The following is a 25,643-nucleotide window of genomic DNA, read 5'->3' as shown; positions in this document are numbered from 1 at the left end:
CATCTGATAACATTGGTCCTGGCCAACAATGTCAACCCCCCACCAACCCCACCTCCCCGCCTTTTAAACCAGGTCACTCCCCCCCATGGCTGTCAGCGGGGGTGTCGCTCCGCGCAAACCAACTGCCGCGGCTGCCATGTCGAGACAAACCACCCCCACCCTGTATTTGCCAGTTGCTGCCGGTACATTGCCATCCCCCCCCCCGGCCTCTGACCCTATACCGAGAGCAGCAGCAACAACAACAACAACAACTACAACAACTACAAGAACCACCACCACCACAACAACTACAACAACAACAACTACAACAACCACCACAACAACAACAACCACCACAACAACTACAACAACAACCACCACTACTACAACAACAACAACCCTGGCAGCTCGGCGCAACCGGAGCGCTGTGCTGTGCTGCCCCGGGCCCCGGCACGGTATAAACTCACGGGCTGTCCGCGCTCTCGCCGCGCTCGGCTCTCAGGCGCCCGCTGTTCTGCAGCACCATGTCTCCGCTGCTCTCTCCGACCGCTTCGCCTTCCCGCGCTGCCGCCGCCGCCGCCGTCAGCTCTCGCGAGAGTCGCCCGACGTCACCGCGAGACCGATCGCTGATTGGTCGGATGCTCGGGGGGGCGGGGGCGGGGCTTGGAGTCCCGCCTCCCTCCTCGTCACCGTGTTACTGTAATCCCCCGAGTACGCGAGCACATCATAAACAGGGGCTGCCGGAGAGCACCGGGACCGGAACCCCTCCTGTGGTGATCATCATCATCATTACTACTACTACTACTATAAAGGGTTGTGAGCCCTCACGGGGTGGGAGGGATACAAGGAACTCCCGCACCGCAGTTTGGTGATGGACCGAACAGCGCCGAAATAAAACGCTTCCGGTGGAGAAAAAAAAAATTTGCGTCTGCCCTCCTATTCGGGTAATTACGGCCGCGCTGAGAGCGCGCGTCGCTCTCGGGGAGCGGGAGCTGTCCGTCCCCCCCCCTCACCCCCCTACCGTCGGCAGTGATTGAATGATGGCGGGGCACACCGCGCCCGGGCGGTCTTTCGACCGACTCTTACTCCAACAGTACCTGCTGCTGCTCAAGAAGTACCCGATCCCGACCAAGTCGGTCACCAGGTGAGCACCGACCGGCGACGGCCCAACGTGGAAACGGCCCCTCACCCCCCACACCCCACCCCCCCACAGCCGGGAAATCCGGCACTGCAGCTGCTCCGGGAAGTTTGAAGCAGGAGTTGCATTGCAAAAAAAAAAAAAAAAATCCTTATTCCCTTCGGTGCGTTGGTTGTCTCTGGTGATTTGGTTTGACCCGCGTACCCCCTCTCTCCTCTTCCCCCCACAATGAATGTATAGGTATTTGACTCAAGGCCCCAAATTGCATTTAGCCTCAAATGGAGAGAGAGAGAGAGAGAGAGAGAGGGAGGGAGAGATGATGATGTAATCCTCCCCCCCTGGACTCCAGGATCACTGCTCTCCTTGACAGACTGTCTGTCAGACCCCAGGTCCTGTTTGACCGCTAACTTTCTTCAGTTGAACGCCAACAGGACCTGAGGCCCCTTCTGTTTGGCTCCCGTCAGTGTCTCCGCACTTCGGGCGCAGACGGCATCACCGTCCACAGAAGCACCCTCCGCCGGGCTGAGCCTTGGCGTTTTGTTTGACCCTCAGCTATGCTTTCCCCCACCTCCGCCGCTGTCTCACACCGCTGGCCGGCGAAACCCTCATACACGCCTTCACTACATTCAGGCTCGACTATGCAAACTCCCTGCGTGTCGGCCTCCCCAACTTCTCCCTCCATCGGCTGCAGATCATCCAGAACTCTGCAGCCTGTGTCCTCTCTGGCACCGGGCCTCCGTGACCCTATCACCCTCATCCTCGCCCGATTCCACTGACTTCCCATCACACCGAGGATACAGTTCAAGATCCTGGTCCTCACCTTCAAAGCCCTCCTTGGCCTTGCTCCACTCTACCTCTGTGACCTCCTAACCCCCTACCATCCTGCCCGCTCCCTCCGCTCAGCGGGCTCCAGCCTGATTCATGTTCCCCACCTCGCCCGCCCCACCATTGGCGGGCGGGCACTCTGCACCCCCCTCTGGAACTCCCATCCCACAGTCCCTCCGCCTTGCCCTCTCCCTTGCCTCCTTCAAGACCCATCTCAAGACCCTCCACTTCGACCGTGCTTTTGATCACCTGCTTCCCCCCCCTGCCCTCCCCAATCCCAACTCATGTCCGAAACTCTGACAGTCCAGCGCTTTGGGACGTCCTCCCGACGAAAACGGCGCTATACAAATGTAATGTTGTTGTTGTTGTTGCTGCGGAGTTTCGCCCACAAAATACACAGTCAATCCAATTTACAGTATATCCTGTGAAGCACTTTGAGACGACTCAATGACGTGAAAAGCTCTTTATCAAATACAAGGATTATTATTAATTTTGCTAATTTTGATCCTAAGGGAGAAGGCACTTGAGTCTCACTGAAACCAGATGTTTGTTTTAATTGAAGGTGCAGATCACAGGGTTCACTGTTAATCTAGTGGTTTATCATTTACCCAAGAAACACTGAACAGGGCAAAGTTTGCTGAAGTGAAATTGACATTATATGTAACTTGAACACACAAAAGTTAACAGTAGTCAACATCAACTTTGTCCTTGCGATCTGCCTGCTTCACTGAACAGACTTACATAATATGTCAGTCACTGCACTTATTAATACATTTCAGGTATCTTTTGTATTTTTGTAAGCCTCACCCTAGTGGCAATTCTTCATTGTGAGTTTAGCATTGAATGTTAGCTGACTGTGGGCAGAATTACATCTGAACCCAACTTGGAATCCTATCTTCATCCATCACCAATATGCGCATTTTTAGCAGGAGTCCATTGAAATCAATCAGTAGCAGGAACCATTGTGATTGTTCACTTTCCCAGGACTTTGAGGAAACTATAGCACCCATTCTATTGCCCTGATTGAAATGAGTTAACTCAGCACAGACTGCGATTGAATCAGGGAACTTCTCACTCACTCAAAATAGTTTGAATTTCTGTAAATGCAAACATTCCATGGGCAGTCGATTTTCTTTGTTGTTTAGATCAAATCACAAAGTTAGTTTTGCCTTTTGAGTTAATAACCTTGAATGAAATGGCTGTTAACATTGAGCATGTAATCAACAATAATTTTACATTTATATAGCAGCTTTCATGTTGGGAGAATGCCTCAAAGGGTATACTGAAAAGTGGATTGTCTATGTATTTGGTGGCCGAAACAACTACGTGTAATCTAATACATGTGGAGATGCTCCATGTTTGCTTATTATCCTAATCTGCAAGTGGAATCTCTTCGGATATTGCTGTATTTAAACTAGGAATATCTTGCAGTACCCACATCCCACAGCTTTTAAAATTAAACTGCCAGTACAATTTCTTGACTCCTCTTCCCCCACTCCTCCCACCCAAATATAGTTTTATAAGAATACTGTACTCATTATTTCATTTTCCTCGCAGTGGAATCCTCTCAGGATTTGGAAACATTCTGTCCCAAGTTATTGAGAGAAGGGGCAAGCAACCAAACACAGGAACGAGTCTCGACATTGGAGGTCCGATCAGATTTGGAGTATTTGGGTAAGCAGACTGGAGACTTACATTCAAGGGCGTAGTTATAGTTAGGTCATATATTTTGAGTATTTGGTACAGTTTGCTGGACCCTGATAAAGGAAGGATACAAAATGGTAATGGAAGAATAGAATCAAGTAGGTACTCTATGGAGGTCAGAAGTCTGATACCTGAGCCAGGCAGTCAGTAATATTCCAGAGCACTGTTGATGATCAACTCAGTGGCCACTAACAGGTGTATCGCCAATGTATAACACTGAACAGAATTTTTACTTCATATTCCTTAGTCTCTAAATAATGAATTATAATAATAATAGTAAGTGCATTTGAATTAGATTTTTGAAGGATGCTTAAGGAATTAAAAATATAGGGATGTTAAATGGTATTGGGAGCAAGTAGGAGAGTGCTAATAGATTATTTGGCTCATGTGGAGAAAAACACTAGCACAGACTTGATGGACCTAATGGCATATTTCTGTGCTGCAAAATATTACAATGCATTGCTTTATTTTTATTTGATTTCAGGCTGGTTTTCACAGGGCCTCTAAGTCACTTCTTCTATCAGTTTCTGGACAAGTATATCCCATCCAATGTTGCATTCTCACAAATAAAGAGACTGCTTGTAGATCGTCTGGTGTTTGCTCCAGCCTTCCTGGCTCTTTTCTTCTTCGTTATCAGTATGCTCGAGGTGGGTCACAGTGAATATCCATTTGCTCTGTTGGCAACACTCTTACCCCTGGCTCAGAAGGTTGCTTTTATTTCATGGAGCACAGCAAGTTCCTGCAAATGGCCACAGCGTGAATGACCAATTTATCGGAGGATTGTTCGCCAGCGCACTGGGACATACTCTCGTATCATTTTAACCAATGCTATGGTGCTATTAATATCCAACAGCAACTTGCATTTATATAGCGCCCCTCATGCAGGATAGCATCCCAGAGTGCTTGTAACAATGGTACCCGTGATTGGCTCAGCTAAGGAGCGTGTTTTCGTCTATGAGTTGGAGTAGTTCTAATAATCATCTTTGATTCAGAGTGATTAAAGTAGGGTTAATGGAAGGGATTCTGTCCCATACAATCACCTGGGCTGGGAGGTCTGAGGCAATCCGTTGATCTGAATGTTGTATTACTTTGTCTATGACAGGGGAAGAAAATGAAGGCACTGAAGGATAAAATGCAGACCAGTTACTGGATAGCTCTGAAAATGAACTGGAAAGTTTGGACAATATTTCAATACATTAACATCAATTACGTTCCTCCTCAGGTACAGTATATTCACTGGTTGCATGGATTAATATTAAAATTTCATCTTGGAATTGCTCATGGTGCTTAACTGCCACTGACCTATCCTTAGTTAAAGTAACAAGTTGTTTTACAGTATTTATGCATAATGATGGAATAAATCTGCAGCCTGAGTGTTATGTAACCCTTTAGCAAGCAGGTGATGCTTCTTCAACACATATCTGTATAGACAAAACCAGTATGTAAAGCTTTCAAGGTGAATGAAATGTGTGGGGCACCTCGTGGCTTTGTATGAGGTCTCAGAGCTTCGTAAGACTTCGGAAACCCAATTAAGTTCTGTTCATTGATTTCTGTAAGGATTTCAGACTAGTGCCTCAAGAAGCTCGTGAAGAAGCTAAAAGCTATGGGAATGCATGGTCAGCTCTTATGTTTTACCTAGGATAGGTATTCCAAATCTAAGATCAGTGCTAAGGGTTGATGGAACACTGACTGAACATTTGTCTCTAAAAAGGGGGATATTGCAAATTTGTCTATCCGCCACTTTATTCACAGTATTCATCAATAATGTATTGAATGGCATTGAGAGAGAGGGATTTAGTATGTCTGATCCAGGCATTTCCGATAGAATTACAGTGCTTCTGTTTGCAGATGATTTTGCTTCCAATAATGCTACTGGGTTGCTGCAAGTTCAAAGATAAAATCATTGTGGATTCTAGTATGGAGTTCTCTATAGCTAAGATCAAAGTCTGTGTTTCCTTTCCTCCTGTTTGGTTTGATCCTTTTACTGTCCCTCTTTTCAGTTCCGGGTGCTGTTCGCTAATCTGGTAGCTCTGTTCTGGTACGCGTACCTGGCTTCCATCAGGAGATAGTGGCATTCCTTCGATAGTGTTGGTCTCTGCCTCGAATGGTTCCTTCCAACCTGGAAATAACTTTGACTCCATCGGAAGGATTCAATGAACTGACTTTGGCCAAACCCTACAGTTTTCTATATTTCCACAAGACAGCCACTGGACGACCTACTTAAAAATGAACTGTGAAGTTAATTGTTTTCCTGAAACATTGTGATACAACATTATTTGTCGTATTGAAAAAAGTGTTGACAAAATCTTTTCTTTAACACATCACTACTGAACATTTGTCAGTTCCTTAGATTCATAATTTTCTTCACTGATGTTCAGGACACAGATGCTTTTATACAGGATAAATGGGCTGGATTATGTTAAAAATGGATGGCTAGCTCTTAAAGTGTGCATGATTGATAAATGCACTGGTTAGCCATGCAACTGCGATGGTATTTGATTTCAGGGTGGGTTATAAAGAAACACCTCCTGTGAATAGCATAAATAGGCAGAATGAAGTACCATTCTTTATGTTCTGTTTGAATTAAATGTGCATCTCTCCCCTCTCCCTTGAAGGAGATGGCCAATAATATGGTTATCCTGTTTGTTTGTACTCAAGCCAAAGCTCTGCATAAATGTTTTATTAAGTTCACAATTTGTTAGTAATACAGATGTATCTGAAGCATTAAAAAGTGTTTAATAACAAATTTAATGAATGTTCTGCAGACACGTGTTTAATTCAAAGGGCTTCAGAGTTCACAGTTCCTCTCTAGCACTGAGAAGGATGTTATTAGGATATGCAATGGGGAGCTGTAATGCAGTTTATTTTTTAGCTGAAGAGGGCAGATATAGTTATAAGTGAGTCTTCACGAGCAGATTAAGACAAGCTTTTCTTCAATTCATCATTCAACAATTTGTTTATGGAACAGATGTATAGTTATTAAATAACTAACATTTTGCCCACAAAATACTCAGCCAATTCACCTTACAGTATATTCTGTGAAGCGCTTTGAGACGTCTCGAAGAAGTAATAAAGCACTATATCAAAACAAGGATTATTGTTACTAAAAACAAAACTAATTACATGTCAAAGGGTTGGTCTTTTGCTCAGGACCTGTGACCAGCTTACAAGTGGCTTTTCTGCTCTCCAGTATGTCATGTGAATCTAACTCTATCTGCTCATAAAATGAGTGACTTTCAAGTAATGCTGGTTGAGACTGAAGACTGCTAAATTTGTCTCTATGTCTTTAACTTTGTATAATCAATTAAAGGTAAAAGTACCTTAGAAATTGCTGGCTGGATGTTGGTGGGAAGAGACAAAATTCTGCACAGGAAAGAATGCCCCCAAACCAAACTGTTATAATTTTTCTGCAAAAATTCAATCCTGGTTAAAAATTTGGAACATTAATTTTAAAACAGTTTTTTGTTTACCGTATTTCACATTTAAACTTACATAAATGCATCCTATAAGCATCCAATTCATCACAGGCAGTGTTTTTTCAAGTTCTAGTGCTGTTTTACACTGTGTTAGAGGATGATTGCTCACGATGATTTTAACTTTTTTTTAAACAAAACATTTTTGCACATTTCCTCAACACCATTTTCTCTCTCCAGTGTGAATGATCAAAAAATATGTTTTGCATTTATTTCTGATTGAAAATAAACCTGGTTTGGTTATCAATGTTTGTCATATCACATCCCGCCCGATGTTCATGATGCAGGTGTACATTGAAATTTAGTGGGTTGGTCTAACCAGAAGCAATACATCAATGGATAGCATGAGGCAGGGCAAAACCTCAAATGTTCCTTCAGAAAATTATTCAGTTTTCAGAAAAAAAAATGCGTATAGTTGTATTGATGTTGACAGCAAAATAAAATTGCCAAAATTGTACAGCTTTTTGCTCGTATCTTATTTTCAATGTACCGCTACATATTAGGGAGTCATTATGTGATACAATACAATTTACAATACAATAAAAGCACCTTTCACGCGTTGGAGGTGGGGGAGGGAAATGTCTCAAAGCACTTGGAACATCTGGTTGAGCACCTGAGCTGGGCAGGGGAGCTGAAGAAGGGTTGGGGGCCGGACAGATGACCATCTGAAGATGGTCCTTTAGAGTGGGCAGGATGAAAGTGAGTCACAGGAACCCCCTGGATGGAGTTCCAGACAACAGGGGCAGAATGGCTGAGAGCTCCTTCGCCAACAGTGGGGTGGATCGAGCAGGGAGCACGAAGCAGGCCAAGTACTCATTATATTGTCACTAAAAGGGCGATGCTCCCTATGGCTTACCTGTGGTGCCCATCTTACTTGTGGCTTACCTGTGGTGCCCATGTTACCTGTGGTGCCCATCTTACTTGTGGCTTACCTGTGGTGCCCATGTTACCTGTGGTGCCCATCTTACTTGTGGCTTACCTGTGGTGCCCATGTTACCTGTGGTGCCCATGTAATCCTGTGGTACCCACGTTACCTATGGCTTACCTGTGGTGCCCATGTTACACGTTACCTGTGGTGCCCACGTTACCTGCGCGGTGCCCACGTTACCTGCGCGGTGCCCACATTACCTGTGGTACCCATCTTACCTATGGCTTACCTGTGGTGCCCATGTTACCTGTGGTGCCCATGTTACCTGTGGTGCCCATGTTACCTGTGGTGCCCATGTTACCTGTGGTGCCCACGTTACCTGTGGTGCCCACGTTACCTATGGCTTACCTGTGGTGCCCATGTTACACGTTACCTGTGGTGCCCATGTTACACATTACCTGTGGTGCCCGCGTCGCCTGCGGCGGTGCCCGCGCTTCCCGCATGGTTGGCTTGTGGGGGGGGGGGGGCAGGTGGACGGTTTGAGCACGTGGACGGTTTGAGCACGTGGACGGTTTGAGCACGTGGTGCGCACGAGCGCAGGGCGTTTGGACCGTTGGAACCACGTGGCCGATTTGAACCGACACGCGGGGGGCGGGAGGGCGGGAGAGGAGCTTCGTACACACACACACACCCCCCAGTGAGGGAGAGGGAGGGAGAGAGAGAGAGAGAGATGGCCTCACAGCAAATGGCCGACGCCGGGGCCGAGGCGACCTTCGACTTAAACGTCCTGCGGGTCGACGGGAGGCAATTCCGTGTGGGGGTGAAGTTGGGCGACACCATCGAGGACGTGAAGCGGAACCTGACGGCGTTGCTGAACGCGGACCCGAGCAACCCCGAGCCCGTCAGCCCCGAGCGGCTCAGGCTCCTGGCGGCCCAGCAGCCGCTGGAGGACGACCTGACGGTGGGGGAGTGTGGTCTCGCGTTGGAATCCATCGTGACTTACCAGGAGAGGAGTACGTGCAGCGCCATTGACTCTTCTCGATGGCTAGAACTAGCCCCCCCTCCCCCTCCTCCTCCTCCCCCCACCCCCCCCCCTCCTCCTCCTCCCCCACCCCTCCCTCCTCCTCCTCCCCCCCCACCCCTCCTCCTCCTCCCCCCACCCCCCCCCCCCACCCCTCCTCCTCCTCCCCCCACCCCCCCCCCCTTCCCCACCCCTCCTCCTCCTCCCCCCACCCCCCCCTCCCCACCCCTCCTCCTCCTCCCCCCCCACCCCCCCCCCCTCCTCCCCCACCCCCCTCCCCCCCCTCCCCACCCCTCCTCCCCCCACCCCCCCCTCCCCACCCCTCCTCCCCCCCACCCCCCTCCTCCCCCACCCTCCCCCCTCCCCCACCCCTCCTCCTCCCTCCCCCCCCCCTCCCCTCCTCCCCCACCCCTCCTCCCTCCTCCCTCCTCCTCCCCCCACCCCTCCTCCCCCTCCTCCTCCTCCCCCCACCCCCCCTCCTCCCCACCCCTCCTCCTCCTCCCCCCCCCCCACCCCTCCTCCCCCTCCTCCTCCTCCTCCCCCCCCTCCTCCTCCTCCCCCCACCCCCCAACCCACCACCACCCCCACCACACATTATTATTATTATTGCACATATAGTCCCTCAAGACCGAAAAAAAAACCCACAATAATTTGGTTGCACGATCCGCCCGCGGAGCGCCTTCGAGACGTCTCGACGGCGCGGAAAGCGCCACATCGAGAGGCAAGAGGCGTCTTGTGGCGGCGGCGGCGGTGGTTCTTATTATTCGGACAAGCGCCGTGGATCGAAATGTTGTTTTTTTTTTAAAAAAAATAAATAAATAAAAGGCTCCTCTTTTTTTTTCTCTCTTTGCAGGTGCAGATGGATCTGGAGTCATTGACTATACCAGTAATTTGCCTTTTAATATTTTACACCCTTAATGGGATTGGACCTTACAGTCGCACAAGTAGCACTAGATTCTGTGGCAGCTTTTAAAGTAAATGCATACTCGACGCGCATTAGACGTGCCGACACGTTTCTGAGGTTCACGGGATGTGATATTGCTGTCTGGGAAAGCGAATCACCTCAGTAATTCGATTTCCGGGTATGAGGTTTGCAGATTGCACAGAATTTTGTGTTTGTTCTTTAACGGAAATGGAAATGGTGTCATTTCAGTTAAACACTTCAATGATTGCCATAGTTAAGCAGCAGTTGAAATTTCATAACATAACATGACATGTAGGAGCAGGAGTAAGCCATACCCTTTGATGATTATGCTCTTTGATGATCCCCTCTAATTCTATATTCTAGAGAAGAAAGGCCCAAATTGGTCAGCCTATCCTCGTAACTCATCCCCTTCATCCCTGGTACTAACCCAGTAAATCTATGCTGCACCCCCTCCAAGGCAAGTACATCCTTCCTTAAATAAGGAGACCAAAACTGCACACAGTATTCCAGGTGTGGTCTCACCAGGGCCCTATACAGTTGCAGCAAGACTTCCCTACTCTTATACTCTAATCCTTTCATAATGAATGCTAACATACCGTTCGCCTTCCTAATTGCTGCTGCACCTGCAGACTAACTTTCTGTGATTGGTGTACAAGGACACCCAAGTCCCTCTGGACGCTAACACATTCCAATCTCTCCCCTTCTAAAAAATAACCCGATCTACTGTTTTTGCTACCCAGGTGGATGACTTCGCACTTCCCTACATTATACTTCATCTGCCACCTACCTGCCCAATCACCTAACCTATCTATGTCTCGCTGCATTTTTTTAATGTCATCCTCTGTGTTGACACTTCCTCCTAGTTTTGTGTCATCCGCGAATTTAGATATCTTAACTTCGATGTCCTCATCTAGATCGTTGATGTAGATGGTAAATAGCTGAGGCCTTGTGGTACTCCACTAGTCACATCCCTCCAATCTGAAAAGGACCCGTTTATCCCTACTCTTTGTTTCCTACCCATTAACTATTCCCCAATACACGTTAATATGCTTCCCCCCAATTCCATGGGCCCTTATCTTTTGGACTAACCTTTTATGCGGCACCTTATTGAATGCCTTCTGGAAGTCCAAATAGACTACATCCACTGATTCACCCTTATCAAGTTTACTCAAAATATCCTCAAAAAACTATGAGATTTGTCAAAAATGACTTCCCTTTTGTAAAGCCATGTTGACTTGGCCTAATTATATTGTGTCCTAAATACCGCACTACCACATCCTTAATCAACGATTCTAGAATTTTTCCTATCACTAATGTGAGACTAACTGGCCTATAGTTCCCTATCTTTCCTTTTCCACCTTTTTTAAATAGTGGTGTGACATTTGCGATCTTCCAATCCATGGGGACTGTTCCAGAATCCAAGGAATTTTGGAAGATCAGACATAAGGCCTCCACTATCTCATAAGCTCCTCTTTTAAAACCCTGGGATGCAAGCCATCCGGACCAGGGGATTTGTCACTTTTTAGTGTTAACAGTTTCCCGAGCACCAATTCTCCATGAGTGAAAATTTCCCTAAGTTGCTCCCTGTCCTTATCCACTTGGTGCATCTCTATTGTTGGCAGACTTGTTTTGTCTTCTAGGGTGACGACAGATGCAAAGTACCCATTTAGGGACACTGCCATATCCTTATCCCCCATTACAACTTCTCCCGTCTCTGACTGAAGTGGACCTACATTTACCCTCACTCGACTATTCCTCTTAATATATTTGTAAAAACTTTTACAATCAGACTTAATGTTCCTCGATAGCTTACCCCCATACTCCTTTTTCTCGCTCTTAATGAGTTTTTTAGTTTTTTTTTGCTGGTTTCTAAAACTCTCCCAATCTTCAGATTTGCTGCTTTTCTTGGCTTTTCTTTTGGAAGACTTTGAGTGGACTCGATAGTCTTAAGCTAAAATCACAGGTATTTTTAACGTGTCAAAATTTCAAATATTTGTGTATTTTAACACTAGTTAATTGTGAACAGATTTTCACAATCTTTTTTGTTTCAGTTGCAGGCGAATTCCCCAAAGGTACATCAGCAGGTAACACTATTTGTAGAATTTTAATACTACATTCTTATTGTTATTTTCTGATATTTAATTGTGATAATATTAAAATATATCTTTTTAAATATATTTTAGATTGGAGCCCGCCTGCTAAATTTCAACCTGTGACTTCAGAAACTACTGAGAGGCACAGAAGTACGTTATCTGCCTTCATTGTTTTAAATAGCTAATGCCACTTTTTTTAAAAATATATAAATTAGAAGTAACAACCTTTTTCTCAAGTTTCTATGTTTTTTTAAATATCTGTTTATTTAAACAATCTTTTTTGATAATTTATCGGGAAACCTTGCCTTGGAAGGAGTGTTCCCATATAACGTAAATTAAAAACGCAGTCAATTCACTTTACAGTATATTCTGTGAAGCACTTTGAGACGTCTCGAAAATGTGATATGGCGCTATATCAAATGCAAGGATTATTATTATAGTTGAAAGTATTATTGTAAAGCGCAGAAAGAAGAATGTTATATAATTTCACCTGGAAAAGTCTCTTACAGGAACTGGCATCCTTTTCCTTTATAGCCAGATTAGCTATTTCTAAATGTATATTGAACAAATACACAATGAGTGAATTATATGAGTTCAAATAGATATGATACTGGAATTACAGTAGATGATGTGTCTATATCTGGTTAATGTGGACAAATGGATGTATGTCATCATGTTTCTAAACAAACTCACAGCTTTGTTAATTACACCACTTGGATTACTAAATCTGTCATGCTGACATAGTAGGGAAACTGTTGTAACATTGGACTACTTGGGAGTTGACCAAATTGCGTAATGTGTCATATAATCCAGTTATGCTATTAATGTAACTGTAGTGCACTTACTGCAGTAACTCCCACTGTACTCGATTCTGATGAGTCTTGGTGAATCCAAATACTGTAGCTGCAAAATTCTACAAATTGTAATAAATAATTCTTATGAAAAAGTAGAGAGAAAAAATAAACCTGTTCCTATTTATCTTTTCGCACAGGAATGATGAGGATACTTTGTGAGTTTAGTCACCAAAAGATGACTATTTCTAACATGTATGAGAATGAAGAGGTAACAGTTTTGATTTAAATGTAATTGGCTAGAAATGTGTTTCATGTAGTAAAAATAGGATACTAAGGAACAATCTGATTTACTCCAAAATCTGATATATTCCCTTTCTTTGTTCCTCTGTAGGAAAAAACAAACTGGACAGTGATAGAGCCTGATGTCTCTGATCATGAGTTATTTTTTAGGTAAAGTATGATTAGAAACCCAATCATTTTATGTCTTTTTGTTCTATATTACATTCTCATATTCACATTTCTGTGCAGGATTTCCCTCCCAGATGAAGGCAATTATGAATGTGCTGTAACTGGACTAAGATGGGAAATCACAAAATCAACAACTATTGATTACAGATATTGCTCGTGGCGTGAATATGCTCCTATTATTGTGATACAGAAAGCAGAATTTTCAGGTCCATTGTTTAATATTTTGGCAGAAGACAGTGTTATTACAGCTATTCATCTTCCTCATTTTATTTGTTTAAAAGGTATCTTTAAATATTTTCTTTATTTCTGCGCTTGACTGTACACATGCATTATACTGTGTTTAAATTATTGTTCCAATTGGTATTACAATGTTTTTTAGGGAAGTAGTTCCCATTAAGTTGATAGTGTATACATAGTTCAATTGTATTGTTTGATATTACAGAAAAACTGTCACTGTTCCTTGTTGAAAAATAGCCTGATACATTAATAATAATAATAAATAATAAACTAAGTATGTTTACACACATTGTTCCCACCCAAAGGAAAACATTTCACATTTCCATCCACAGAGAATTGGGTGCCAACATTTGCTGACATTTTGAGAGGATAAAATCACAGAGACAATATTTCAGATAATGACTTTAAAATGCTTGTATGGCCTTTTTTGTTCCGAAGGTTGATACATAACGAACAATCCTCCAGGGAAACATCAATTAATTTTTTTTCCTGTGGTTGAAATTTTCAGGGTTCTCTCCTATGACGTGTTTCGTTTATAGAAAACTACAACTATGCATAAACATGTTTTTTTTCTTCTGCAGGCACAGATAGAAAAATAGATTATACCTTTGCCATCTTCCATGTTAAAGAAAGCTCCTATAGTGTACTGAAGCCATCAGAAATTCATCAAGCTCATGCTGAATTACAAATGCCAACTTTTTCGCTTATGGGAGTTATTGTTGACAGAAACTCGTGGTTTTCATTTTATAGTCTGACAATGATTTATCAAACTGCAAACCCAGCTGCTGTAATTCTTCATGTCTATGTTATACCAAATGACCTTTCAATAATGCAGGTAATTTTGTTTTAATTCAATTTTTATTCTGTGACTACCTTATGATATGAGAGTGCATTGCAAAACAAAGTTGTGCTTCTCCACTATTTTGCAGGCAGTTCATTTGCAGGAATCCGAATCGGTTATGATTAAACGTCCCTCACCCACAAGGTCCCTCTACTTTGGTAGAAAGTATTCTCTAATTAGCTCTTCAGATATTCAGATCATACCAGAAGTAAGCAGAAATATGTATGTACTGCTAAAATTCAGTTAACTTCAGAAAGTGTTAATGCCATATTATTAAGAACGAATCTATTATTAATTAATATTAAAGCTTTGGAACAAAAAATGGGACAAATTCATCTTATTTTATAGTCATAATTAGATGATAAATTCACTCCTGTTGTACTTTTCATCTAACTGAAATCTTATTTAATATGTCACCTGTATGTTAAACCATTGAATGAGACACATTATATAAAAAATACAAATTTAAGTCAACAGTTATAAAGCAACATTTATAAAGGAACAGACTGTTACTGGAGGGACCTATGTTTTCTGAATACACAAAGCAAATGAACATTGATTATTCAAACCACGCTTACTTGCCATATTGGAAGAATTTATATATTGCAGCGAAAGAGAGAAGTTTTGATAGTAAATCAAGTAGGAAATGGAGAAGTACTTCTGTTTGTATTTGTGGAAATTGTGTTTATTTTTAGTTCATTATACTGTTGCATTTTAAGAAAAATAATAATTTTATATTTATTACAGGAAATGAAATTCCATTACATTGATATGGATTTAAAACAGCCATTTTATGAAGTATTTATTAAAAAAGAAAATGATTTATTTGAGTTAAAACTGACAAAGAGAAAAAAGAATGATGCTTTATGGAATATCTTGTTAAGATCCAGTGAGTATTGAAAAAATAACAACCTTACTCATACAAATCTTCATGGCAATTGGCTGCTGTATTTCGTCCATAAAATATACAGTCACTTCACTTTACAGAATATCTATGAAGCAGTTTTAGACGTCTCGAAGACATGATAAGGCACTATATCAAATGCAAGGATTATTATTACATAGACCCTGGGGGGGGCGATGACAATTACTGATCAATAGCTTAAATGAATATTGTTTTTTGTTTTCCCAGAAGATGGTAAAGTTTCTGCTGCGGCTGCTTTAGTAGGTATGCCTTGAAGTGCTTCTTATCCCAAACTTATTTTATTAACCTAAAAGAAAACAAACCTTCCTATGTTTTCAGTTAGAAAAGTTGCAGAACAACGTGAATGGGTTTGGAAAGTTGAACTAATTAATCTTATTTTGATGATGTTCATTTATATTGGAAAGATAATGATGAAGTGGATAATGATGAAGTGGAACTTTCATCATCAGAAAGCAGCGACTCAGTTTGTACCAAAGGTACGTATAGGTTAAATATGTAAACCATAATGGGCGCCCAGAGTGTGCAATGGGATACTACTGGAATTTAACCAGCAGTAAAAACGGCATTGCTTGCCTTGAGAACATTGTCTAGCAAGCTTCTCGATACTTGTCCAGCTAGGATCACCGTACCCATTAGGGCTTTGGCTTGCACTTTATTTCACCTTGATTGTTGAATGTAACCTGTGGAGAAAAAGATGCATTCATTTCATGATTAAAAATAGAGTTGATTAATATAGAACTCGCTAGCAATGAAAATATGTGTGAAGATTGCACATTCGGCCTCAGTGTTTATCCAATGTACAACATTGGCAGTTCTTCAGGCAGACTTAGCTTCATTGAATGTGTACCCTACCTAATTTCAGTAAGTTGTCAAATCAGGCTAGTTTTTTGTATTTGTCAATCTGATTTTATTCCTGAAATATGTCAAGGGCATAATGATGATGATCCTATAAGGCACCTAATCTTGGAGATTTTGTTTTTGCCTTTGTACTGTAGATGCCATCGTTGAGGATGATGAGGATGAAAAGACAATGCCAAAGCCCGGTGTGTATGTTTGAGATCCTCCAGATTTAGTGTTTATATCCCTTCTATTGCTAACTGCTTTACAGGGTCATATTGAGCGCAATGGTGGATGGCTGCCACCTAGGATTTGATTTTCTGTTCTCCAGATTGTGAGTCTTAAGTGATGGGACAACTGGAGCAGGTATATTTTTGCACAGCATTTTAGTAATTTAATTGGAAGTGTTACCATGTGGGTACAATTGCAGATTTTGGAGAGGATTCTAAATTACTTGAATTTGACATACTTTATGGATTGAATGTTAGTACAGTGTTGTCATCTTTATATTCTTAAATTTATCAGTATTGTACTTGTTAAATATTTCAGAAGTGGAAGCAGCTAGGAGCATGGAGCGTAACAATGTAACGGATGATTTTTTACACTCAAAATCAGGTATATTTCAAATACTATTGGCCGGATATGCTGTACTAAATAATCTTATTCTGTCATACTTAAAATTTAGGATGGTCCAGAATTGTGAAAAACTGAAATACATTCTTAATCTGGAAGATGGTTTTCCACAATCTTTAAAGAGAACCGGCCTCCAAATTAAAACTGAATTCAAGCATCTTCCGCATTTTTGTGTCATCTTAAATTTGAAGACAAAACCATCTTACGGGTTAGGGCTGGGTGGATGTTTGTTGTATGTATGTCTCATTCTTCCTGATTCCACATACTCCTAATACTGTTGGTTAAATGCCAACATGAAAAATAGCTAAAGAGGCCACACTGCTTTAAAAGCTTTTAGGCAGCAGCATGCTACGTCTGCTGACCCATGTTCTGATCGCCTGACCAAGCAGTCTTCCTTATTCTTTGAATGCTTCCTCAGCCTACTGCCCTTTCTCCGTGCTATCCCCTCAAGCCCCTCAGGTAGTGTTAGCTTGACAATTTTATTTCCTTTTTTGTTTCATTTGTTTTTTGTCAAAAACAAACTGACAAGCACATTCCCAAGCTCTGACCTTTTAGCAACATTTTATTATTGCAGAAAATTGTCAACAGTATGTGGTACACCAGTTGATAATTACAAGATACACAAGCAAGGGGAAAAATAACATCTCAAATACTCTGATCAATATATTGTCCATGTCTGAGACATAAATTAGATTGAGAATGCTAATATTTATAATTTATTCATATTTTGCAGGAATTCGTTCTTCCGTTTCAGGTAATTACTACTTTTGCTTGCTACAAATAAGCAGAAATTATTTTGAACAGTTATTTCACTAATTTGCAAAAATAAAATCTGGTAATTTAGAGATTATGATGTATAAGATTTCCATCTATGAAATCCAATTGCAATGGACAATATAAGACACCCAATCAGATTTCATGTGCCGTTGTCATTGTGCATGCCGCTCAGAACTCTTGTGTCTTTATCAGATTGTACATTCAAGTTCTGAATATTGAGTTCACTGAAATCTAAATATACAACATCCACTGTCTTAACCTTATCAAGCTCACTGTCAAAAAAAAACAGTGAATTAGATTGGCAAGATCTCCCCCTCATGAACCCATATTGGCTATCTTTTATGATTTTGTTTCTGTCCAGATGCTTCATGATCGTATCATCAATAAGGGTCTGCATAGCTTCATCACAATGGTCAAACGCACTGGATTGTAGTTTTTGGGGTCATTCTTGCTGCCTTTTGTTTTTAAAAAAGAATAGGAGTAACATCTGCCTTTCTCCAGTCTCCAGGCACCTCTCCGGTATTCAGTGATTTCTGGAAGATTTGTGCCAGAGTTCCTGCAACTTCTTCCATTAGATCCTTAAGGATCCTGGGATGCAATTTATCTGGTCCCTGAGACTTATTTACCTATGTACAGCTTTTGGGCAACTATGCTGGTAGTGATGCGAATGATGTTACAACTTATCTCTGCAACACTCTCGAGTTCCCCTTCCAATATAATCAAATAAATTACCTGTCTCCTCCTTAGTAAAAATTGAGGCAAAAAACTTAGTTAGCACTTTTGCAGCCTGTATATTGCAGAGCAGAATCCTTTTGATATGCAATTGTTCACGCTATTTAAAAAATAACATTTCTAAAAATTATTTCTGANTTTTTTTGCAGATAGCAATGTGCATAGAACCTTTTCTGGTAATATATGCTATATATTGTTTTTTTATTCGATTTTTCCATTTGAGACCTATGGTGATTCTGGAACTATATCTGCTTACATTTCTACACTTTCAGAAAATAGAATCTTTTAGTTCTAGCTTATACTGCACATTTGCTTACTACAGTATTTTAAAAATTTCAGATGTGGAAGCTTTACAGGAAATTAGAAGTATGTCATCTAATATACAGCCAATACCTCATCAACCTTACCATTCTTCTGAAGGTATGTTTCATTTTTTTTAGTTTGTTCTCTCAATCCATAAACAATGAGAAGTGTAACCATTCCCTTTGGCTTGCGTTCAACTTGAACTGTGTATTTACAAAAATGCATAGAGAAATGGTAGAAAAATTACTATATGCATTGTATTATAACGCCAGGTCAAGCCAGAAATGTGTTGAGGTTTATGTGGTTCTTAAAGTATTACTCCGAAGAGAGAGTTTATACCCTTTTTCAACATGTGTGTACTGAACAGAAATCCAATGTTTTTTATTTTACCTGAAAAATATCTATTTTTATTGTTTTACTCCATTTACGTAAGGCAGGAGGAACTTTGCTGCTCTGATTATTTGTAATTAAATTTATGAACGTTATAAAACTTACCATACTTTTATTCGGAAAGATCTCACACAATACTATAAAGCAAGAAATACCTTTTACAATGTTGCACCCTAAATTTTAAGTGGGCTTTGTTAATGACATACTGTGAAAGAGATCTCCCTAATGTAAGGTTGTGCTGGAAATATAATTTAAACCAAATAAAACGCCTTTTGCACAGCTATACCTAATTTTTTTTCCTTTTTTTATGCTAGATGAATTTGAACCGCAACGAGGTGAGGAATCCATTGTTTGTGAAGAGAACATGTTTCTACTTTATGTATCCTTCTCTATAAACAACTACTCCAACGTCTGCAACAATGTAGATTAAATAGAGAGAACAGGAAAGGGAGTAAATGATTACATAATGCCCCCCAGAATCTTTTGATACTTTAGCAGAAAGAAGGTTGTCAGGTTAAAATCCAGAGGGACCCTAAGGCGGTTGAAAGCGAGAATGAAGATAGAACATATTAAACTATATTGTGGAGTTACTGGGTGAATGAATGCACTGTTTGGAGCCAATCAACGAAAGGTCCTAGATTCAATCTTGGTTCAGTCTTTGCTAAGATTCAGTCTTTGCTGAGTTAGATGATATAAATAAAAACATGGCAATTAACCCAGTCTACTTGTCTATTTGGTGAGGATGGGGTCAAACAGAGCTTTAGCACAATCCACAGTTAAACTGAGTGAAATAACAGAACTGTTAGTCCTTGTGGAACTAACTTGCTTCAGGAAACAAATGATGGTCTTTAACGTTAAATTTTCTTTTTTACAGCTACAAGTTTACCACTATTGTTTTCAGGTAAATAAAACAATATTGAAAATGCTTTTTATTGGGAGGATGTCTCAAAATGCTTCACAGGATTTACAGAACTGCTCACACCATCCACAGTTGAATAGAGAAGGAAGTTTCTCCCAATGTTCTAGTCAACAAGCCCCAATTAAAATTGGTTATTCATTGGTCTTGGCTGTTTGTGGGACGTTGCTATGCACAACAAATTGCTGCGTTCGCCTACAAATGTAGTCATTCTAGTTCTCAGTAAAATCGTATAAAGTGCTTTGATTATTGAAGGATTGAAGGATTATAATTAATAGTCTGACAAGACTAACTATCGAGATCCAAAACATGAAGATTATCCACTGAAAGAAGAAACAAAGAACTACATGACCTTATGAAACTAACCCACTTCATGTAAAACATTAATATCTGTAACATTAAAAAAAATGTTGCATCTGGAAGTTTACTACTATTGCATTCAGGTAAACTATAGGAAAGGGGCAGATGCAGCAGAGTATATCCTATAATGTTATATGTTACATTTATTGAGTGGCATAGTAATCTTAGAATCTTTTATTTGGCCCTAAGGTCAGTGGAATATGGTGGGTATTGATCCAAGACTAATTTAACAACCATTTCATATTTGTAAGCTACTTTTATCAATATTCACTGCATTCTATTGCTCCTATTTTCAGGATTGCAATCTTCAGACAAAATCAATAAAAAAAGAATTTGAAACCCTTATATACTATCATGTATCCTGTATTGTTTGTAATTAAATTTATGAACATTCAATAACATTCAACAATTTTGGCATTATGCTTGGAAAATTGATTACCAATGTTTCTTCCCACATAGTACCACTATCATATTCTTTGCTATCTACGGAGAATTGGGCAGTCAATTTGTCTTTTGTAAACTAATGTGATTATAGTTAAATAATTAATTGCTATAACCTTCATCACTTATTTCTTCTTTCAGTTAACAAACTTTCAGAAACATAGCCTGATATGTTATAGTATACAGTATTGGTACTGCGGTACTGTATTTGTTAAATGTGTTTAACATTTAAATACATTTTTAGATGTGATACCTTTTGAGGAAGAAACAGATATGGCAGCTGCTACACAAGCTATACAACATGAAACTATAGATTCCAATGGAGGTAAGGTTTATTTTCTTTTTGTACTTCTTGATCTCTGAGTTATGCAGAGGGCATTGTTCCTGGATGAAGCTTCCCTCTGATAGGAGATTATGGTACAGAATTTTGACACCCCATCCTTTTCAGGTGGCATATACAGTCAGTCTAACATGTTGATGTGGATAGAACTTAGCACTTTCTATGTTCCAGCTGTCTGTGGGACTGGGGAAAAGAATCTGAAGAGGTCCTTAGAAGAGATATCTGTTGTGAAGAATTATCATAGTTTTATTTGTAATGTGAGAAAAAATATTAGTGAAGATCAGAATTGCAAAATTGTTTTTATCTAATGATAATAATTCTTGCATTTTTTCAGAATCAGAAGTTTGTAAGCATAGAGCTGAATTATGTGAAGTCATAACACTACTGGAAAAAGTACGACCATCTCACTATCAACTAGGTATAATTTTAGTGTTTTACTTCAGGGATACTCATCTTCAAATAATATTCTTCACTACATTTAAGTAATTGCAAAAAATGTTGAACATATTTAATCGATGCAACAAATTGTAATGTATGTTGCTTTGGTTGAAATAGATTGAAAAGCTAAAGAATAATAATAATAAAAATCCTTGAGTTTGATATAGTGCACTATCATGTCGTTGAGATGTCTCAAAGCTCTTCACGGAATATACTGTAAAGTGAAACACTGTAACTATATTTCAGATGGAGAAGATGTTTGCAAACCTCCATCTGTGAAATCAAATTTCCTTGTATCATCCCATCCATCAGGTATAGTTAGTGGTGTGTGCATGATGACCGCTTTAAACTGTGAGTCACTTATTTGGTCATCTCTTCTTAGCTATGAACCAAAATCATGTTTTATGTCAATCATCCTGCTTTGTAATTTCATGTAAATATTTGAACTCTTGTATTCCTCCAGGTTCAAAGCGTATCTGCAAATATAGAGTTCTTTTATGCCAAGTTAGAATGTTACTGGAAAATTTGGGATTGCCTCATGATCAATCAGGTATAAATTTACTTATTTTCTTAAATTCAACTTTTGGCTAAACTTTTTTTGGGGGAAGGAAAAGACATGTGCACCATTTTTGCCAGATGTCATTGTGCCAAATCTGTATATGTTTATAATGAGAATAGTCATGTCATACTTCATATAGAGCAAATATCTATGACATAAACATTTTAGTAAATTTATATTTTAATTTTTTTCATTCATTATAATCTATATTGCTATTTGTGAATTATACAAGTATATTGGAAACATAAATAGGAAAATATCTTGGTAACTGAGTAGAGAGGAATACGTACCTAATGCAATTCAGGGACATGATATGACCATTTTACATCTTAAATGTATTTCAGATGAAGATGATGTTTGCAAACATATACTTGAAGAAATGGATAATCAGTCAGGTACGTTTCTAACTTTTTGTTTATAGAATTGTTTGTATGTACTTACTTTAACTAAAACATTCTGATATAAGCCAGTTGCTACTAAATCTTAATGTCGTAATCTTATAATGAAAACAACTTCATTCGTCCATCTTTTATGCAGGCTTGGTTATTACCAACAATAATACCTTTCAAAATAATTCCAATCACAATTGGTGTACAGGTCATTAAAAGTGGCAGTGCATGTAGATAAGGGTAATATAATAATCCTTGCATTCAGTGCTTTGAGATGTTTCAATGTTATATCAAATGCAAAGATTATTATAACATGCCCTCAGGAAATGTTCAATTTTCTCTGGTGTGCAGTCTGGTTTTGAATCACATCTGACAATGAAATTAGAGTTGGTTCCTCCTTAATTTTGGATAGTTTCTTTTTGAAGTATTACAACCGTTTTCATCTCTATTTAATCCAGTTATTTAATATCTTGAAAAATATTATTTGTATGTGGGAAAGGAAATATCTTTATAGATTATTGTGGTAACAAGTAAATCTGTTCATGATGCAGAAATCGAATGTAAACATAGCAGCGTTTTAGCCGAAGTCAAATCAATGCTGGAAACTGCAATATCAGAACCAGGTATTTTAGTACTATGTTTAAGAATGCTCCACCCTAAATAATGCCTTATTTATCTCCTTGCTGCTATATCCTATACATTGACAGAAAGTTGTTTAGGATTGTGTTAGTGTCTTATTGAAATGTCTTTAGATGTCTACTTGGGGTTAGGGTTAGGCCCTTGTTGATGTGCTTTTGATTCGCCAGTCTGTTGGCATAAACCCACTGACTGCACTGTGCTGCTAGTCAAGTGCTTGAGTTCACACATATCAAGTTGCAAAAACTGATGTCAAACAACAAATAAAATCTTTAGTTTTGTTTTCATTAGAAGCCAAGAATATTTTAGGTGTTTCCGATCCTTGTGAAGATGCAAAAGTGGATTCAATTGATGACCAAAGATCTTGTCATCAGATAGGTATGCATATTTAATTTTATTTGGGATATCTATATGTGAATGCTTTACCTGGAAATATATCCGTTAAATAATTTCTGCACCTTCAGTACATGCATGATCCTTGTCCGAATCTTCAAATCTCCTCACAGTTGTACTCTACCTGCCCCAAAAATCTCACTCCTGAACTATTGCTCAATTCCCTAGCCACAACAATGTGATGAGCTGCTATATCAAACACAATGATTATCGTTTATCAGCGACCAAGCTTTCAGTCACTGTGCCCTCATTCTCCAGAACTCATCCCTTCACTTTGCGTCTGCTTTCTTCAAAACCCTCTGAAATCTTATTTATTTGACCGTGCCTTTGGTCAGCGCCCAGAAATTCCCCTCCTTTCGTTCCTGCTCATTGATCCATGTCATTGATTTGAAGCAATCTTTGTCCATGAAACATGGAAAAATCTATTCAAGTCCAAGTCATTGCTATACAGCAATGCAAATCAAGTTCTTGATGAGACCACCTCTTCATTGGTCTTTCTTCACAATCAGACAGCTGGAACAGAATTTTTATTTAGTTTGTAATTTTCAAATTCACAAAAAAAGAAGTTGGATGTTTATAATAGAACTAACAAATCTGTATTTTTCTTAAAAGCACCAGTAACCATTCCTGATTCCATTCAAGAGCAGTTTCTATCTATTCAGAAAGGTAAAGGTTCAGAAGATGTATTTTGCCTTCTCTTTCATTCCTGAATTTATTTTATTAATTCTTTTGTATTCATTTTTTGTATTCAGTATTCATTTTATAGTGTATGTTTTAGTGGCCATTGAATTCCGACTGAAGTTGTTACTGTTAGCTGCAAATGTCCAGCTAAATTATAGATATGTAAGCATAGACCTGAGACGCTGTAAAAGAGCTGTACTTTTATTCTTGTTCTGCCCCTCTGGCATTGGTCTTTGAGCTTGGGGAATGCAAATAAACTTTGGGTCCTTTGACTTTTCCCCCCAAGAGAAAAAAGGCTTTAGCAAAGATTTTTCGTATGACATTTTAAGTAAGATTTGGTATTTTAGTGCAATTATTTAAAAATATTTTTGCCTTTGTATTTCAGTTATAAAAACTCTTGGAGATCAAGGTACCGTGTTATGTGATATCGGTATACAGACAGAGACAACAGAATCTCAACATCTTGATTCAGAAAAAGGTTTATTTTTTCTTTTAGAAATATCTATTTTGTTCTATTTCAATATTATAACCACGCATTGATTGCTTACACCAGTGATCTTTCACATGAGGATCTCTCAATTAGGTCATATTTCCTAAATGGGTTGACTTTGTATTTCAGACAAACAAGCTTTTGGGGAAGGCAGAGCTCCGTTCAATTATATAGGTACACAAACGGAAGAAACTCCATTTCAAACTGATTCAGGTAAAAGTTGTTCAGTGTCTACATGTACACACGTCTATTCTTTTTTTAGCATCATATCTAAAACTGAAAAACACTGAATAATATCCAATTAGATAATTTATTTATTCTTGAACTTAACATTTTATGTTCTTTAATCAAAAGCTGTCAAGCCACTTCATGGAATTTTTTTAAAAAAGGCATCGTCTTCTAAACATTCTGATACAAATGTGTTGAGAACTAAGATAGTCAGAGATATTGTTTCAAAGACAAAGGGCACTTTTTTAACACCTTGATGAGTCTTTTAAACAATCTGGACCTCAATGAATGGGGTTATTAAGATCATAGGTCTTTGTTGAGGTGTGGGCAGACCTCAGAAATGGTTGAACTGTGGAAGTTCTGGATGAGAGGGGGAGTCCAGATCCAGTATTAGACTGTTATGAGGGTTGGTACTGGATGGAGGATATCAATGCCTTCCCCTCCACCTCCTCCGTCCTTTTCCAATGTCTCCTACCTTATTTCCTACCTCTTATGTGCATTTCCCAAAATAAGTTATTTCTATAAATATGTTCACCATAATTATAATTAAGGAATATTAACAGTCTTAAATATTTGTTGAACGGTAGCTCACATAATGCTTCATGTTTAACAACATAATTGGCCAAATATATGGACTGAATGATTCAACATTGATAACAAAAGGTTTAAGGGTCTGAAAAACATCTTCCGTCTCTTCTATTAAGCACTCTGAGACTCTAACCCGCATGAAGGGTGCTATATAAATGGAAGTTGTTGTTGTGTTATTATCCCTAAATGCCAGTATCTTTACATTTCAGATAATGAAGTTC

At 39.9% G+C, this 25,643-nt stretch overlaps 3 protein-coding genes and 1 long non-coding RNA gene across 4 annotated transcripts in view; 3 read left to right on the top strand and 1 right to left on the bottom strand.

Moving 5' to 3' along the window:
• Nucleotides 1-554, bottom strand: part of pole (polymerase (DNA directed), epsilon) — a 36,480-nt gene extending 35,926 nt beyond the window's left edge. Inside the window, exon 1 of the mRNA XM_007901911.2 lies at nt 447-554. Within this exon, the coding sequence (XP_007900102.2) occupies nt 447-505 (59 nt within the window). The 5' untranslated portion in view covers nt 506-554. The remainder of the gene's footprint in view (nt 1-446) is intronic.
• Nucleotides 555-939: 385 nt separating this feature from the next.
• Nucleotides 940-7,576, top strand: pxmp2 (peroxisomal membrane protein 2). Its single transcript, XM_007901912.2, has 5 exons — nt 940-1,123; nt 3,500-3,616; nt 4,131-4,293; nt 4,749-4,868; nt 5,647-7,576. The coding sequence occupies exons 1-5, from the start codon at nt 1,017-1,019 to the stop codon at nt 5,713-5,715; spliced, it is 576 nt and encodes a 191-aa protein (XP_007900103.1). The 5' UTR covers nt 940-1,016; the 3' UTR covers nt 5,716-7,576.
• Nucleotides 7,577-8,732: 1,156 nt separating this feature from the next.
• On the top strand, nt 8,733-17,910 carry LOC103184095 (NACHT, LRR and PYD domains-containing protein 1b allele 1-like). The gene is made up of 16 exons (XM_042337381.1): nt 8,733-9,000; nt 9,862-9,894; nt 11,985-12,017; nt 12,117-12,176; nt 13,018-13,088; nt 13,212-13,270; nt 13,349-13,569; nt 14,107-14,360; nt 14,455-14,574; nt 15,114-15,255; nt 15,499-15,534; nt 15,696-15,767; nt 16,287-16,334; nt 16,678-16,743; nt 17,495-17,515; nt 17,900-17,910. The coding sequence occupies exons 1-16, from the start codon at nt 8,733-8,735 to the stop codon at nt 17,908-17,910; spliced, it is 1,515 nt and encodes a 504-aa protein (XP_042193315.1).
• Nucleotides 17,911-18,416: 506 nt separating this feature from the next.
• On the top strand, nt 18,417-20,959 carry LOC103184065. Its single transcript, XR_488479.2, has 5 exons — nt 18,417-18,446; nt 18,610-18,690; nt 19,278-19,298; nt 19,838-19,864; nt 20,925-20,959. It is a non-coding gene; the product is annotated as an uncharacterized LOC103184065 (long non-coding RNA).
• The last annotated feature ends 4,684 nt before the right edge of the window (nt 20,960-25,643 follow it).

Source organism: Callorhinchus milii, unplaced genomic scaffold (genome assembly GCF_018977255.1).
Source record: "Callorhinchus milii isolate IMCB2004 unplaced genomic scaffold, IMCB_Cmil_1.0 Scaffold8, whole genome shotgun sequence".
In the NCBI taxonomy this organism is placed as follows: Eukaryota; Metazoa; Chordata; class Chondrichthyes; order Chimaeriformes; family Callorhinchidae; genus Callorhinchus; species Callorhinchus milii.
Note: the sequence above shows the minus strand (reverse complement) of the source record. Positions and strands in the feature narration are given on the sequence as shown.